Source organism: Acanthopagrus latus, chromosome 9, assembly GCF_904848185.1.
Source record: "Acanthopagrus latus isolate v.2019 chromosome 9, fAcaLat1.1, whole genome shotgun sequence".
In the NCBI taxonomy this organism is placed as follows: domain Eukaryota; kingdom Metazoa; phylum Chordata; class Actinopteri; order Spariformes; family Sparidae; genus Acanthopagrus; species Acanthopagrus latus.
The window spans coordinates 6,131,685-6,149,961 of NC_051047.1; the positions used below are offsets into that span (position 1 = coordinate 6,131,685).

Consider the following 18,277-nt stretch of genomic DNA (forward strand, 5'->3'; position numbering starts at 1 on the left):
ACATTAAACAGTGCACTAAAAGAAGGAAAAGCTGAGAAAAGGGGCTACATTTATATAGTAACAGTGTCATTTGAAGTATCCCGTTGCTGTCATAATTTTGTTAATTACGGGCCAAATGAAGCAAATCTCCAAGATGACTGCCCCCATGCAAACCTGGCCCCTAATGACCCCCCACCTCCCACCTTCCGTGCATGTGTACTCACCTCCAAGTCCTCACCAGGCTCACTGCAACCAGAGCTCCTCCAATGGAATCTACTTCACATTTGTGATTTTTGGTGGAATTACTTTACATGCATCATTTCTTGGCAGGAGCATCAAATGAGCCCAATATAAACAACGACAATAAACCTCTTAAAAGTAGACGTTGAAACAGGCTCCCTGTAATAAAGACGCGGGATTTGCTTCCGTTGTGACTTCGCTGAAATGATCACGACTACTCAAACTACCGAAACGCCAAACGCTGTTTATTTTGAAAAGCCCGAGCGGAAGTCGTGTGTCTCGTCGCCGCTGGCTTGGCGGCGTGAGGGTGAGCTGAGGCGGAGCGGAGAGTCCGCGCTCAGATCAAACAGCGCTCAGACGCAGAGACACCGAGGAGCCCGCAGCTCTCAGGCTTCACCTCCTCGTCCTCCGTCCGGATCAGCTCCTCTCCGCCATGGATAGTCCTCGGGCTCGAGCCCTCCTCTCCGCCGGATAAACTTCGGACTTACCCTCGTGTCATTGGGAATGTAAGGCTGCAGTCCGTGCGCTCGGCCCCGTGGATCTATACTTGTCTTGATGGAAACCATGTCACCGCAGCAGGGGACCATGGGACAGAACAGGTCCGACTCTCTGACGGGAGAAAGCAACAAAAAGGTACCACAGACGCTGCTGTGTAGGACTGACGGTGCTGGTGGATGTATGTGGACACGGTGTGCGTTTTTACGCACCGAGATGCCCGGTGCGCTCATCAAGGATGCATTAATATAATTCCAATCACTCTCTCAGGGGCTGTAAACTCAAATCACAGTCCTGTAACCTCACAGTATGATGTGTTTACAGGCCTGAGGCCAGTGTGTTTCTTTATAAAAAATCTCCACCGTTTTGCTTTTATTGGGTTATTTTCTATCAATTAGTTTTTTGTTGTTGTATTATTCTCGTAAGGCTGCAGTTGTGCTTGAGGTCGGGGTCAGTTTGGACTGGATTACTGACGAGGCTGACGGTGTGAGCTGTCACTCTGTCGCGGCTGTGTTTTGATTAGAAAGCAGCTGTTTCCTTCAGACCTTACTTCTGATCATTTGTCGACTGTTCTGCGGGATGTCGGCTTATTTGACGAATGTCGCTCGGTGAAAACTCGTCTGGATTCTTCTTGAGTAGTTTTAAATTCAAGGGTTTTCATAAACAAGGAGACAGCCTTTGGGATGGTTTTCGATGCTTTCCAATAAACCCCAAACTTAAATTAAACAACCATTTAAAACGCCCAGAATCTCCATTTTGACAGGCGATTTCACTTCCCTATAGTTCGTCTGCGTTTTCCAGAATGAAGGAGTGTGTGACCGGGCTCGGCTGTCGGAAAAGGCACCAAATAACGCAGCAGATAATGTGCTGATTGTGACTATCTGTTCATCAGACAGTGGAGTCAGTGATTCCTCCGCTGCGGTTATCTTTGAGTAGCTCCTTATTTCTAAATTTGACTCCTAATCTCGGACTTTCATGTAAATGCAGCCTGCATTGTCACAGTTCTGCATTGTGCCCCCCCCCTCATGCTTTGGTCCCTCACACACTGATAGGCGCTGATGGATAAAGAGAGGTGAATCTGCCCCGGCTGGTCGGTCAAAGTGCAGTGAACAGCGCCCCCACCCAGCGCGTGTTCGAACAGTGTCACTGCACCTCTCAGCGGGCAGAAAACAGCAGCAGTTTGAAGTAGACACAACCTCTGTTATCTCCCAGATAAACCTTTTCTTATACCGCCAAGCCTGCGTTTTGTGCCTTGAAATGCCTTTTTGTTGTTTTTCCTTTATCTGTAAAAAAAGAAAGAAAAAAGATAAAAAAAAAAAAAATGAATAAAGATGAGGAAGGCAGAGGAGATTTTGTGCACAAAATAATCGAACCAGTTGTTTTTTTCCTCCTGTAAACTGAGCCAAAGGCGAATCACAATCAGTGCGGTTGCTGCACTACAAGCACCGCTCTGGGGGTAAACCTTGCATCACTTTTGGCACCAGAAAGCAGTTACTCCTGTGTTGTTGGGGTTTTTTTTTTCGCAAAAGTTTCTGTAAGCATGTCCAGCAGTTCCTCCATCCCCGGGAGTGTTTGTTAGTCAGTGAAAATCTGCCTCGTGAGTCTACGAGACGTTGATGCTGCGGCCCCTCTTTTGTTTGTGAAGTGTGGTGCGGCGTCCACTGAGAGGAGAGAAAAACTGAGGCTGTGCTGACACTGACTGAGACAGAATGCATGCATGCAGAGTTTCTGCATGCTTCCTTTCAAGGAGAGTTTCTGCATGCCTTCTTTCAAGGAGGCATGCAGAAACTCTGCATGCATGCATTCTCTCTCTCAGGAGGCGCTTGTGTTCAGGTGTTTATTGAGACTTCTGGACAACCCTGGTGCAGTTAGTCTTAAGTCAGGGTCAGTTCATCTTATTTGGATTCTGCAGACGGCGGTGTAATGCGAGACACCGGGGCCCTCGCTATTTTCAATTTCACAAGGAGCCTCGTTGTTGTCTCATGTCACCATGTCATCACTTCCTGTGTCCTGTCAATCGCCTCACACCTGCGGCAGGAACAAGGAAGTCCCCTTACAGATGTTACTGTCACCTTTAGGGCCCTGATTTCACAGCAAATATGTACTGTCTATTTCATTCATGATTTATTTTTCTTTCTGGATTTGACATTTTCCACAGACCGTAAAACCCACTCAAACTGACCCAAAGATGTGATGGGATTGTCGTCAAGGCGATTTCATGGCTATGCGCCAGATCTGAAAAGAATCATAGCAATCAGGGCTGAACACAGCCTCATGATCACAATAAGTTCTGTGGTGCTGCACTGATGTCCTGGCCTACTGAACCTCTTCTCCAGGTGGAGACATTTTGGTTCCGTGCAGATCCAGACAGACGTCACATCATCATTTTTTTTTTTTTAACTTAAAATTAGAATTGTGCTGTAAAAATGGCCATTCCCACTTATGTCGCAATTGTAATATCTGTCAAAATGAATCACAATATGTGTGTTTTACCTACGTTGCGCGGTCCTGATAGCAGTGTCGCAACACGGAGAATGTGTGCTTTTCAACAATGTGTTGTTTTTATGAACTTGTCTGTCAGTCGGGACGACGACTTACTGCTTTTTTTTTCACTTTGAAACTCTGTGACTGGAAGAAAAGTGAAGTCCATCCATCTTTAGTTTCTCCGTCCAGGGCTGCACTGTAGTAACCCCGGCCCGTAGGAATAACACGAGTCAAATTCTTCCTTCAACAGTTCCAAGAGGAGAGGAATTTACCCACAAGTCACTGCAAAATGAGTTTCGGAAGCAAAGTCTTATTCAATTTCTGCTGCGACCATTAGCTTTTTTTTTTTTTTTTGACCCTTTTCCACGCTGAATGGGTATGTTGGGGGCAGCTGCAGCACGTTTAGGGCTCACGTGGCTTTGGTATGTTTTAAATGAATTAACTTTAATTGAAATAGCTGCACAGCCACAGGCATGTCTTTCTGTGAGGGAGCTCGCCATTTATCATATTACAGCGAGGATATATGATTCATCATAAACCTTGTGTAACTTCTGGCCACTTATTCTCGACTTCAGTGGCTCTTTGTCACTTATATTTCAGTCAGCAGCAGTCATTAAACATTTCGCTCACTTCCTCTTTTCCCCTCTCTCTCCTCTTTACTGCTTCTCCTTTTGCTTAAATTTTCTCTCTGTTTCGGTGCTTACTGTGAGCTTTGCAACCATTCTGTCCGCCCCTCAGTAAACACTCAACTTTATTCATCATCGGATGCAAACCAGCAAACCATCACCTCCGCTGACCTCATGCACTGAACCCCTCTCCCCTCTCTCTTTCCATGTAGAAGATGAAGACCTTGGCCCAGAGGCGACAGTCAGCTCCCTCTCTGGTCATCAGCAAAGCACTTACCAGATCAAGAAGCACCTCCAGGTATGAGGACACACACACACACACACACACACACACACACACACACACACACACAACCTGCTTTCACTACAAAGAGCTGCCGTGGTTCTGACATCATTGTTGAGCGGAGCAGAGATTTTTCTCTGTGAAATCATCACACTGGATGTCCAGAAAGTGCTGAGGATGGCTATGCTTCCTCTGAGTGACTCGGAGATGTGTGTTCACAGACTAAAACAGACTGCAAACTAAAAACACTTCAGAGTGACTTTACAGAACTCAGAGCCCGACCTCCCCGACTCATTCATGGCTTACAGGGGCTTTAAATGCTTACTTCTCACCGAGTTATCAGGCTGTTCATCACCCCCGTATCGCACAAACCCCTTCCTCTTCCTTTAACAGGCTCGGAAATGAGCCATTACAAGCCCCTCAGGGAGGGTCTTTATTTACTAGAGTCTTTGTCTCGTATGTCTTTGAGATGCCGCGTTTGTGGGGGGGATTTCAGAGAAAAAGAATATTGACTGACTGTCACAGTGTCTGAATAAAATCAGCTTGTTATGAAGAAACGAGAGCCAGGAGTGAATTTTAAAGGAAGTGCATCAGGAGCCCTTCAGGAATGCGGTGGACCTCCATATGGACGCTAGCTGAAACTCTTCAAAACGCTCCAGAAAAATATAGGTTTTTGTGCCATCACCGCTTGAGAGCGAATGCTCGGGGATGAGACTGGATACGGTGCGACTGTCTGACATGTTTATGATGTGTGTGTGTGTGTGTGCGAGCTGGTGGCAGTTTACAGCGGCTGCAGAGGGAGAGCAGGCCGACTGAAGTGTGAGGCCGGACCATTTAGACCAGCGCTGAGGGAAACACTCGGCGCCGTTAAGTGGGTCAGTGCTCTCGGGGCAGTGCGGGTGTGTGTTTGTGCGCGAATGTGTGGCGCGCTAAAAAAAAAGAAAAAAAAAGTAAGATAGTCAACTCACGTCTCAGGCTCAGGCGAGACAGGCGAAGTGTCGGGTGAAAGTTGCTTAGTCTGACCGGTGTGTGTGTGTCTCAGGATGTGTGGAGCCAGGGCCTGACACTCTCAGCTGTCACCCTTAACCTCTGACCTCTCATCCCGGGGGTGGAGCACCTGGGGTCAACACCTCCCGCGCCAAGTGAGTGTGTGAGGTGTTCATTAATGTCCGCATGCGGATGTGTGTGTGCAGCGGGCGAGAGAGTGAACTGAAGTGGTCTGGTGCCTCATGGGACGTGAAGGTGAGAGGTCATGGCGGTGACTATATTTAAGTTTCTTTTTTCTCATCAAGATTGAGATCCATAGTTTTAGGGACGATTAGTGAAGTTATTGGTCTTTCCTGTAATGAACTTACAAATGTTTGTGAAAGCTTCTCAGACCCTCTCCAGGCTTCTCTACCTCCAACACCCCAAAGTCCTGTTAATGCAGCTTTAATGGATGTATCAGTTCTGCCAGCAATACTTGGCATCGACTTACTCGCTGTGCTCTTTACCCAAATAAATCACTGGCTCAGGCTTTATTGCAAAAGCTGGAAAGTAACTAATATATTATTGTGTATCCTTTGCTGTTCTATGTGTTATTCTGAGAACCACCGAGAAGCAAAAATCACAGACGGCTGATCTGCGAGCTCTGCCTCTCTCGCCCAACCAGGAGGGCTTTTTGGTTTCCTCGTTTTCAGTCTCAACGTCTTTAAGGCCCTCTCTCTTCGCGAGGGTAGCGCCGACTCACAGAGCAAGCGGTCGGCCTGGTGGATCCACATTGTGGTTTTGTAACACAAGTAATCTTTGCTGATATGTTCATCTTGACCTGGGTAATATTTCGGCCACGTGGCAGTGGTTGCACTTTGGCGTGATGCTCTTGTTTCATTCCCGGTAATAAGCCTGCAGAACTGAGTCAGCAGTCAGTTCATCATCAGAGTTAAATTTCAGACTCAAGATTGAGGGACTTATTTTGATTAGTGGTTTTTGTTGAAGAAACAAGCGATGATACGATACAATAACACCATCATGCTGGCTGCTAGCAGTGTTAGCTCTGTGTTAGCAAGGCGAAGCAGCTAACACTGAGGAGCAGCCGCTTTGAAAGGAAAATGCTTATCTTCTTTTTTCTCTTTCACCGTTTCTTTCTGCTCCGCTTTCAACTTGAGCATCTCTGAGATGCCTCCCTCCTCTGCTCCCTGCACCCTGCCTTTCTCATCAGGCCAAGAGGTGATGAAAGGCTCTCTGGTCTTCAGCTCAGCCACTTACATCACCTCCACACACACACACACACACACACACACACACACACACACACACACACACACACACACACACACACACACACACGCACACACACACACACACACACACCTCATCCAGTAGTATAACCTCATCCTTCAGCCTCCAGGTTTACAGTGCAGGGTGTCATGGGTTCAGGCTGGAGTATCGGTCCCCTCGCCCACAGGCACTGAAATCTATACTGCAGGGAGGAAAGTGGTCGTACCATAAAGCATGAAAACATATGATTGGCTGACACCCCTGACCTCACACTCTCACTCTCTGTAAGCCACGGTGTCGCCATAGAGTGACACACACACACACACACGCCGGCACACACAAATCCAAAAGCCACCTGAATGTCCACATACACAAACACACACACACACACACACATGTCATAGATGTCATTCATATTTTAATACACCGCAACAACCTCTCTGTTCGAGAGGCACAAATGTTAAAGATACACACGAACACACACCCACTGACACGTAATGTGAAAGACATTTCCTGGTTTTGATAATGAGCTCTGCTATAGATATCATGGCTGACGGCCCGCGGTCGCTTCTCTTTTACTGGCTGAAAAAAGGGAAAGGTTTCAATATTCTGACCTCATCCTCTGTGTGTGTGTGTGTGTGTGTGTGTGTGTGTGTGTGTTTCCTCTGGCTATATAGAGAGCATTGTGTGTCAGCCAGCGATGACAGTATAGTTTGCCTATGGAAATTATCTGGGCAGCCAGAGGGGAGTCAGGTAGGACCAGGGAACACAGACGGCCGGTAAAGGAGACGTGAAGTCAGTTTGATTAAAAAAAAATCTCTCTAATGCTCGATAATACTTTAGTTACTTCAGTCTTTCTGTACATCTCTTCCGGTCACACATAGCGTAGGCAGGATGATGGCATTTATCTTTGGATTTTACATTAAAAAAAAGTAAAAATTTTGTAGACCAATTATTTTAATTCTCAGTAACAATGAATTATGCGTGCAATTTGAAACGTGTGACTAGCTTTTTTTAGTGCGTTTTGTGGTTTTCCGGCTCCAAAAAAAATTATTAATCTAATTTCCAGTGGCAGCACCTACGTTTTCAACAAATATGAATAAGTGTGACTATTTGCAGGTTTTAGCTTGAGGATTTCTGTAAGAAGAACAGAAAAACACAGACTCATGTCAAATCATCAGCACTAAAATTGGGTTAACTTATGTATCTATGTTTGAAGAATACAGCAGGCCAAAGTTTATTCATTATCTCTTTTTCAAGAAAACATATACAGATAGAAAAAACGTTATTATTGAAGTGTAAACAGATATGAATATATCCCTTAACTGTCATATTTCCTGCTGTGTTTGTTGCAGTAATAAACAAAAGCCTCCTCTGTGGGTCAGGAGATGGTACAGATTGGTTTGCAAAATGATGTCTTCTACAATTTGCATGATGACACACGTTCACTCTCTCTCTCTCTCTCTCTCTCTCTCTCTCTCTCTCTCTCTCTCTCTCTCTCTCTCTCTCTCTCTCTCTCTCTCTCACTCTCTCTCTCTCTCGCTCTCTCAAACACACACACACACACACACACACACTGAGCCACCAATTGTTGCTTGTCTGGAGGGCCTTTATCTGGGAGAAAGAGGTCAAACTACTGACGATGCCGTCCTCTGTGTCTTTTGGCCACACACACACACACACACACACACACACACACACACACACACACACACACACACACACACACACACACACACACACACACACCATCTATGAATCACTGTCACATCTCTGACTCTCCTCTTTAGCTGTGTTTTCATCCCAGTCAGAGTTCACATGTTGTGTAAGGAACAAAGCCGCGAACTGACGGTTTCTTCTCCAGCCAGCAGCCCTCTGTTCATTCACTTCTTTTTTCTTTTTTTTTTTTTTTTCGGTTCGTCTTGGATCGATGCCATAAAAACTTAAAATGTGTTGGAGTCAGATTTACCACCGGAGGCACATCAGCTGCAGACAAACAGATGATACAGAAAGACACACAAACACACACACAGAGTCCTTCTCGGGGTTATTAATAAAGCCGAGCAGATGGACAGAGTTATATAAGCGTGTGTCGCTGCTGCCCTGAGGGACTCAGTCTGCTCGGTTGGACTAGAGGTGATGTCAGTCTGGCTGTTGGCTGCATCAAGGTCTTAACAGATGAAACTGAATGAGAGAGAAAGAGAAAACATTAGTTGAATGGGTGAGTGACGGCTGGAGAGAGATTAAAAAAAAAACAAAAAAACAGAAATGGCATGATGGAAAAGTCGGCAGTCAACAGACTAAAGAAAAGATCGCCAGGGACAGAGAGGAGCGAGGGAAAGTTGCAGCTGTTTGTCCAGCTGTTGTCCTCAGGGTGTATGCTTACAGGTGTGTGTGTGTGTGTGTGTGTGTGTGTGTGTGTGTGTGTGTGTGTGTGTGTGTGTGTGTGTGTGTGTGTGTGTGTGTGCATCATGGTTCTCTCCATGACTAAGACTTCACTTATTTCGGTCATCCCAGCCCTTCACACATCCTTCTGTCGTTGAGGACTCAGCTGTGCTTGAGTACTAATGAATGGTGCAGCTCACTCAGTCTACTTGTCTCCACCACTCAAGTGGTTTCTCTAAGTGACGATGATGCCTTTGTTAATTTTGTAACTTTGTATCATTTCTTAGACCATACCTATACAGGGAGAAGGTTGTGGAGTAGCTCAACTGATTTAAAAAGTTGAATTAATGATTTGAGTTTAAAAAAACATCCACTTGTCAGATTAACAATATGCCAAGTACTCACCTGAAAATATGTTGCATCAAAACTTATTCTCATCCGCATCACTGAGTGGCTCGGTCCGGGTCCGTTAAGATGTGTCAATACAATAAAACGCCAAATTCACAAACAAACTAGCCAATCAATGCAGCGGAGAACACAGATGGATACATCAGCTTCAGTTCTCTGTCAGTAAATCCAGCGTAGCAGCAGCAGCAGAGAGCACTCGTCCCAAGTCACCTTTGGGAAATTGTTTTCATAATTTTCTGTCCTTTGTCATATAATAGAGGGCGCTGACTTAAACAACATAGACAGACTCGTCACTGTCATGAGCTGTGACGGGATTGTCCATTCCACACAACATGATCGGTCGAGGCCAGTCTCACTATGGGAAGGCTCAGAAAAACGACCTTGTTCAGAAAAAATTAAGATGATGATGATTTTTCAGTGTGTAACGATTGCTCTCTATGTGGAGCAACTGACACGCTAACACCAACATGCAAATTAATTGCAGAAAAAGAGGCCTCATTATGTTAGAGCCTTAAAAGTGCATGAGAACTAGTAGGAAAAGAGCAGATAGGACAGTCATTTAGCTAAAAGTAATTGATAAACTGTTGAAATTGGCCACTAAAAGTGACGGATGATTGGTTCACCACTTTTTGCGGTAGAACAAATGCAATCTCGACCAAACATCAACTGTTCTATCATCTGAAAATGACGTCACATCCAGTTTTACATCAACTTTAATATGATTAATAGTTAAATGAGATCCAGCTGGACAGAAATTCAAACGTATGCACATAAAAACTGGCAGTGTTGATGAGAGAGTAGGGTCGTCTGATGGATCTGTGGGTGTGCATCTTATTAAAAGGGTTAGGAACTGCTGGTCGTAGGATAGAGAACCGTCTGATGTATCGACCTCTATGTACTAATCATGCCTGATGCCGATTGGTTATTCATGCTGGGACATCAGTATGCGGTGTTGTGCGGTTCATTGTACACTGGCCCCTCGTTGTGTTCCAAAAAAGTCAACAGTTCTCCCCACAGAGCCGTGCCTCTACAAAGGTGGCCATGTATGCGCGGCCAGGCTGAAGACTCAATTTATCAACATCACATGACGTACAATGGAGCCATTAGCTGCACATCCATCAGATTCAAAGGGCGGCCGGCTCAGCTGTCAATCTCCCATTCAGGAGGGAGGGATGCGTGGTGAATACGGAAGATGTTGTCTTTTTAGGGGCAGCGAGATGTGAAAAGGGCTTTACAGGAAAGGTTTGTGTGTTTGCATCAGTGTGTGTGTGTGTGTGTGTGTGTGTGTGTGTGTGTGTGGGCTCTGGTGACAGGAGCATTTCCCGGTCCCGCGTTGACAATAAGAACAGAGGAAGACGTGTTGATGAACTGAGCGGGGATTTCTGAGACTTTTGCTCTGTAATGGTGAGCCTGAAAATCCTCCGAGCGTCCCTCTGCGGTGGTCTTTCAGCCCTGTGCAATCCTCCTGCACTCGCATGTGACACAACATTAAGAGGGCACTTACTGCCGTATCGAGAAAACCCATAGATGTTTTCACATGCCGAGAACAGAGAGGACTCATTTTGAACTAGAATTTCTTAGGATAGATGAGGACAAAAGTGATGGGAAAAATATGGAGCCTTGTCACACCAATAATGAATCTTTGCATGTTGTTGCAAAGAAAGAAAGGAATACTTATTTTATAGCACTGGCAGGGTGCGTGATTTATGTACAGCATGCCAAATGGAAAATATTTTCTGTTCTCCAGGAACAATAGCTGGTTGTTTTGCAGTTGTAGATTCCACAATTGTTACTGCCACACAGTGTGATGTTTTTAATACAGTATGAAGCATTAAAACGATGAGATGCGATCCTCACGTCCCACCCATCACCCATTTTTTTACCCCCAGACGGTGCCTCTTGCAGGGCGACCCGTCCCACCGAGGATCGGCACCTAATTGGTTGCATTCATCTCTGTTAATTGAACTGACTCGGGTCTCTTAGGATTTATTTTTGGATGACACACAAAAGGGAAGCACTCCAGCGAAGTGGTCTGTTCTTCATTAATTAATTGCGCAACCAATCAATTACACAACAAAGCTGGAGGGATTCTTGGTGTATGAAAGAATCCAAGCCCCCTCCCAGAAAGACTTGGACCACTTCTGGATGCCTTGTTGGAAGTGTTACCAGCGGGACTGTGTGTGGCTGTGTGCGGGCCTCCTGGGTACTGAGGATGTTCACGTGTAAGAGGAGGGAACGAGACAGAAACTATGCTAAGACGTGGGTGTGTACATGCGTGAGAGTGCGCATGTTTGTGTACACAGAAAGGCCAAGACGGAGATAGAAATGTGTATATGTGAGTGTAAGTGGAGATTTAGCTCTTTTATCTGGGTAAACAGGAAAGGATGGTGCCCTCCAACTATTTCCTCTTCCTCCCAACATTTGCCCTCTTTTCATCTGTCCGTCAGCGGCTCAGATTGACAGCAGGGAAACAGATACGAGGCAGACAATTTGAGTTCGAACAGCCAGTGCTGTATTGAATGGGGAAAAGAAAAAGAGGAAACAAAAGTAAACAGGACAGGACAATGTAGAGAAACAATACAAACTTGTTTCTTTTTTTTTTTTTGGATGATCAGAGCTTACAGAGACACTGATGGTGCAAACAATAATACATCAAACAGTTGCAGACAAACGACTGCGCTGCAGGTCCAAAAATTCCACCTTAATTTAGTCTTGATTATTTGTGCATTTGCAACTCTGAGGAATCAGCCCAGGAAATGCAGGAAATGATAAGGTAAATATTGTGATGGGGATTTGAATCAGGCTCCAATGCTATTTTGGTTATTAAAGTCTTGCAGCCTTTCTAAGTTTGGCTCGTCACAACATGGCTTCATTTTTAAGTCGCTGCTGCATTGCTACTCCTCTCTCGGTACTCTCGGAAAATCCCCTGGTACCGTAAAAACACTGAGGTACATAGAGTCAAATACGAAAAGTTCAAGGTTATTCGTGTTGATTTGACAGCTCTTTCTAGAATTTGCTGAAAAATTTTCCTCTGCAACCACCGAATCTTTAGATTATTGAACGTTGACTGCAATTTGTAAGCTGACTCACATCAGCTGTGTATTGAGATGTATTTTTCTGTGGTGACTTATTGCATGTTCACACAGTTTTGCAATTTACAGAGCTGCTCTAGTCTTCCATTGATGGTCACTCAGCAGCAGTACCGTCACAGTTGATAAGGGCACAGTGCCTTGCTCAAGAGACATTTTGTAGTGGTTGTTTAGGATGATGAAGAAAACGTGATTATTTGCAAGCCATCTCTCTCTCCCTTATATAGCTAAATTATAGCTAAAGCAAATTTGCAATATCGTCTTATATAAATAGAATAGTCCTTCATTTGAGTCCAGTCACATCCACTGTTGGGGTGCAAAAACAATTGTCTGGTAGCATGCCTCGACAACACATCCAGAGCTCACACCGCTTCTCTGGAGATCACCAGTTTATTTCATCCGTTGTGTGTCTGTCTTGTTTTTTTGTCCCTCAGGGAAAGCTGCCTGACGCCAGTCAGCCCAGAGTCCTGTCCCCTTGTCCAGGCCTTCCTGGCTGAGTGTCCGGGCCGTGTGTTCCTGGGTCATGCTCAGTCACAACTGAAGACGGGCCTGCAGACCCAGGAGAGGCACCTCTTTCTCTTCACTGATACTCTGCTCGTCGCCAAGGCCAAGTAAGTGTCCTTCTGTGAAATGGCAGAGAACGGACGAGCGTCTGCGCATGTGGTTGTTTGACACAAGCAGGAAAAATAACCCTCTCTAAAAAGCTGATAGCAAAAATCAGTTTGTCTGTCCTTCTCCGATTTTCCCTTCACTTCTCCTCTTCTTTCACTTCTCCCTCCTTTTTTTCCCTCTCCACTATATAATTATTTCTCAGCCAATTAAATCCATATGAAGCCTGGCCCAGATCAAAGCCACACTGGCCTGCAGCACGGGGCTCCCCACCCGCAAACTGCAACACACACCGTCAAAAATAGAAACTTAAAGACCACATTTATGTTTTTGAAGTCCACAAACACACATGCATGCACTAGCACACACATATAAACACACAGACATGCGGAGAGGGAAACAAAGCTCTGTGTACTCTACTTACTGTACGCACGCACGACACAGCAGGACCTCTGTGGTCATGTGCCAGTGGGCGGAGCTGACCTCTCCCAGCGCAGAGCAGACGCTGTATAATTGGCTATTACATTGCGGCTGAACACAGGGTGACTTGGAGGAATGTGTTGGTATGTGCGTGTTTGCAGAGGAGAAAGAGGAGACGTTAAATGATGTGTGTTTGTGTGCTTTTATATCTGGGTAACAGCAGGGAGAGTGTGTGTGTGTGTGTGTGTACGCCACATGTGTGCGTTTGGAGTCTGTCCCTCTGTAATCACAGATGCAGCCGGTGATAAATAAACTTCTACTGACGTCTGGGCTACAGTGCTGAAAATAAAACCAGCTCTTTTAATAATTCTAATCTGTATAAAGAATTTTTTGAGGGATGACCAAATTGAAGAATGCTTTACGAAGAAAATTTGGTTGAAATAGACGGGGACCCCAGTTTGTTCCCTGTGGAACACCTTCATAAGGAAGTTTCAGGTTTTTATTTTTACAAAGTATTATAAGTAGTGTAAGTAGTATTTTTACAGTATTTTACAGAGACTCTCAGGGCTTCTCTCATGCAAAGATTTCTAGTTGTTTTAAGTTATAAGGAATCAAATTGTTACTCAAAATGAATGCAAGGAAACAAGTGGCTAGAGTAACAGCTTACTGGCCATAGCTGGTTGGGAGAACTAGGGTAGTGCTGGTGTTTAGGCTGGGATGGGTTGGAGATAGCTTGTTAGCATGCTAAGTTATACCTGTGCAACATGATACATGGATGTCAGAACTGTTAATCACATTCTGCTGATTATTTTACTTAATTTTTGGATGCTTTTAAGTAAAGTTATTGCATACTGCAGCTTCAATTGAACAGATGGAAGAATTTCGAAACCTGATGAATTTCTTTTGTTTTAAGTCCATTCGACATTACTGCTGGTTGCATTCACTCAAATGTGATGAGCATTTTTCTGTTTTTGATCACTGTAAATGAAACTAAATTAAAAAACAACAAGGAGATGTCATGTCAGGCAAGGGGAAAGTGTGCTGGGTATTTTCTTTTACTGTTTTCTTAGGCTTCAAGAGACAAAGACAAATTACAGACAATGACAATGACTCTTAGATGGAGCTCTAGTCTGGTGTCACAATGTATCAAACTGTTTTGTCTGCAGGTCTCCCACTCATTTCAAAGTGAAGGCCCAAGTCCGAGTGTGCGAGATGTGGATGGCCAGCTGCATAGAGGAGGTGTGTGAGGGAAGCACCAGCCCAGACAGGAGCTTCGTCATGGGCTGGCCCACCTGCAACTATGTGGCCAGCTTCAGGTACACACAGTCACACACAGAGCAACTCCAGGAAAGTGAAATACACTTTGTAAGATTATCTTAATTTGATCAAACAGGAGGAATTCAATACCACTTCATTTCCTCTTATATAACTCCATTCAGTACATCTGCTCGCATTGCCTGACAGTTGTTAATGCCAAGCTCGCGAAATGTATTTCTAAAATTCCTATCTGAGTCACTCCAGTGCACTTCTATAAGAGTACACTGTGTTCTGAGGCGGTAATGCACGCTACGGACAGGAACTAAGAACTGAACACAAAACCACAAAATCCCTAAACCCTCAAGCGCAAAGGCAGTTCCCAGTTGTAAAGCTGCGCGACCCAACTGCAGTAAGGCAGCACAGACACACACGCGCAACAAGCACAAGCATGCAACACACATGCAAAACACATTCATATATGCCGTGCTGTACATGTGAAGTTCGTCGATGACGTTCGCGCGCTCGTCCTTAATCACACCCGCTCATTACATTTTCCATCAGAAGGAATCCAGTCATAGCTCGAGGCGAAGTCTGCGGTTTTAACGGGCGGAGTTACATAACAGGGCACAACAGACTGATGCTTTTAAAATGATTTACTCTGATGATGTTTTTATCTCCCGTCACTCTCTCCCCAGCTCCGAGGAGCTCAAGGACAAGTGGTTGGCACTCATCAAAAGGTAAATGTTTAGTTGTTCCCCTGCTGCTTTGCAATGGTTTGTTTTGGTGATTAGCTCACAGATAATCTTACAAATCAAATTGTCCTTACGGGGCGTTTTGATTTGGATGGAACAGTGGTGATTAGACAGAAGCCTGTTTATCATAAATGAGAATAAACACGGTGTGAATAAACAGGAATTGGCTGGCCAAACAGACGTTATGCAATGAATTCATCAGATACAGTGGAAACATATACCTACAACAATTTCATTTTTTTGCAGCTCTAAATGTTTGTCTCCCATTTCACAGGCCTGGATGGGCCGTATGAACTTCATTTATACTCAAATGACATCTTTCCTTTGTTTTTCCCCAACACAGTCGGATAGTTGAGGGTAAAGAGAAGGACGACCCCAAGACTGTTCCTCTGAAGATATTTGCAAAGGACATTGGAAACTGTGCTTACGTAAGAGCCTCTTCTTTCCTTTTTATTGCTTCAATCAGCACAAAAATAAATATTGTTTCAATCGTCTGGTCTGTCACTAAGTGGGTAATTAATGACCTCGCTCGCTCCCATTTATGTAACATACAAGCAACCAGACATTTCCATAAAATGTTTCCACCAGGCCAAGACGCTTGCGGTCAGCAACAGTGACAGCACCACCGATGTCATCCGCATGGCTCTGCTGCAGTTTGGCATATCAGTGAGTAACCGTTGACCGCTGTTGACGAGACTTTGCTTGTCTGTGTCCAGATGTGTTATGTTTTTTTAAATGTATTTTTATGGCGGTTTTAAAGTCAGTACTGTATTTCACGAATTAAAACTGTTGGAGGGTTTTTTTTGATTGATTGCATTTATTTATGTATTTATGTTATTTATTTATTACATTAATTACTGTAGAAATTCAATTCTTTGTCGTTATTTTGGATCAGGCCTGATAAATTAGCAAATGATATCTGTATTAGACAGGTTTTCTCCACTGGTGAGACTGCAGTGAGGAGGGCAGACTGGATTTGGTACTTGACTTGACATTGGGTCTTGCTTGAGACATGGACCAAATGACTAAAGTGTCTGATATCCAGTGATTATACTTGATGTGACGCTAAAGAGTCGCAGACAATGTAAAACGTAACCTAGACTGTAGACTATGGTTTGTTAAACATCTGCACCTGATTGCTGAGAGTATCAGCAAACAGCAGTGGCTGAAGATCCAAACCAGTCTGCACTGTAACAGCATTTGTAGAGGCGTTTTTACACCGCAGATGTGCATGAATGAATGTCGGCAGGAAAAGAGGCAGAATTTTTCTTTTAGATATGGGACACATTTATTAAACCCGATTCTCTTCTTTTCTCTGTCTAGGGCTGCGTTAAAGACCACCGGTTGTGGGTGAGCTCCAGTAAGGACGACCCCCCATACCCTCTCATTGGTGAGCACACTTGGCATAGACTGATTATGTAAAATATGTCTGGAATTGTTTAGAAAAAACTACAATTTTACCTTTTTGATTGACTCTAGCGCTAAGTTCATATCAGTGTGCATGTATTTGCACTATTCTATCATTCGTGAATTCATTAGATAATGATGAATACTTTGGAATACCACAGCAGGGGTCAGTACTCTATGAGCGTCTGCTGTGCAACAAAAACTCAACATCTGGGAGCGTTTCAGGGCACTTAATCTTTTATCACAGTGGAATCTCTGTTACAGTCCCTCACTATAATGTTTTTTTTTTTCTGTAGTTTACACTGAATTCTGAGCATCCCAACTCAAAACTGCTGATTCGTGGCTGCATGGCACAAAGTCTGCCCCCATTTGTGTCATATTTTTGCTTCGCCTTCATGGCACATGCACCGATTGCACATACAAGTGACCTCTAACCTCTGGACCTCGACTTCCCATTCAGGCCACGAGTTTCCCTTCAGCATCAAGATGAGCCACATTCGGGACGGTGGAAGCGGTGGTGGAGGAGCAGGGAGGGATCCATCAACTCCCACAGACTGTCCAGGGGTGCTGCTGCTGGACCAGTGTCTCCCACCAGACACACAGTGCCAGTTCATCCTCAAACCCAGCAAGGTCGTCCCAGTGCAGTCTCCGCTCATAGGTAAGACCGTCAGCCATGACTGTAGTTCACATTCTGGGGGTCAGACCCCCTTTCATGAGATCACATGAGGGCATTTTGGGATGAGTCATGAGACATTCTTCAGAACACAAATAAGTGTTTCAGAAATAAAGGCAACTTTGTTTGCATGTGACGTCAAATAACTGCGAGGTAAAAGTTTTGAAGCACTTTCAACAATCAGGGGATTATATCTGGTGCTAAGTGGAAGGGAAAAAACAGCTGATAACACGGATGATGATTGATCTGTCATGCGAGTGAGTGCAGGCACCAGAATTTTCTTAAGGCAACCGTGACAGTTTTGCTTTTTACCTTCTCCGTAAAATCTGATCTTTTTACCATTCGTTGTGAAACGGTCCGTGATGAGTTGAACAGTGCAATGTTAGACCAGTGGACTGTTAAAGTTTAAACAAAAGGGATCCCAGGCCAAAGACACAAAATGGCAGATGGACAGAAACAACAACTGACTGAAACAGGGATATAGACAGGAGCAGGAACAGGAGCTGCATGACAGAACAGACGAAGACAGAGCAGAAGACAAGGACTTAAATCCGCAAGAGTGATAACTAACACAGGCGAGGAGCAAAAAGGGCGAGAAAACAGATCATATACCTACTCTGATCAGTGGCCATCTGCTCGTGGACCTTGATGCACCGAGTGAAGATGAAGTGAGAGCACTGAAGGTATGCGCCGTCACAAGTAGCAGAATGATAATAATAATAATAATGATGGCGTTCTTTCCATCAGCATGACAGCTGAGGTTTTCATGTGGATGGTTGGTCAGTGTCAGGAATCCATCCATAAATCTAATTCTCTATGAAACCACAGGAGGAAATATGAGGATGGAGAAGTACTAATGCAGAACAGAAAGTACTTCCTCTGAATTTGTTCCACTTACATAAACCATTTCACTC

The 18,277-nt window shown here is 44.6% G+C and overlaps 1 protein-coding gene across 1 annotated transcript in view; it reads left to right on the top strand.

The window, feature by feature from the left end:
* The first annotated feature begins 549 nt into the window (after positions 1-549).
* Positions 550-18,277, top strand: part of arhgap20 (Rho GTPase activating protein 20) — a 35,530-nt gene continuing 17,802 nt past the window's right edge. The window contains exons 1-9 of the mRNA XM_037110523.1: positions 550-852; positions 4,037-4,122; positions 12,680-12,856; positions 14,441-14,590; positions 15,227-15,268; positions 15,627-15,711; positions 15,872-15,949; positions 16,607-16,673; positions 17,151-17,348. Coding sequence (XP_036966418.1) covers positions 775-852; positions 4,037-4,122; positions 12,680-12,856; positions 14,441-14,590; positions 15,227-15,268; positions 15,627-15,711; positions 15,872-15,949; positions 16,607-16,673; positions 17,151-17,348 — 961 coding nt within the window. The 5' untranslated portion in view covers positions 550-774. The remainder of the gene's footprint in view (positions 853-4,036; positions 4,123-12,679; positions 12,857-14,440; positions 14,591-15,226; positions 15,269-15,626; positions 15,712-15,871; positions 15,950-16,606; positions 16,674-17,150; positions 17,349-18,277) is intronic.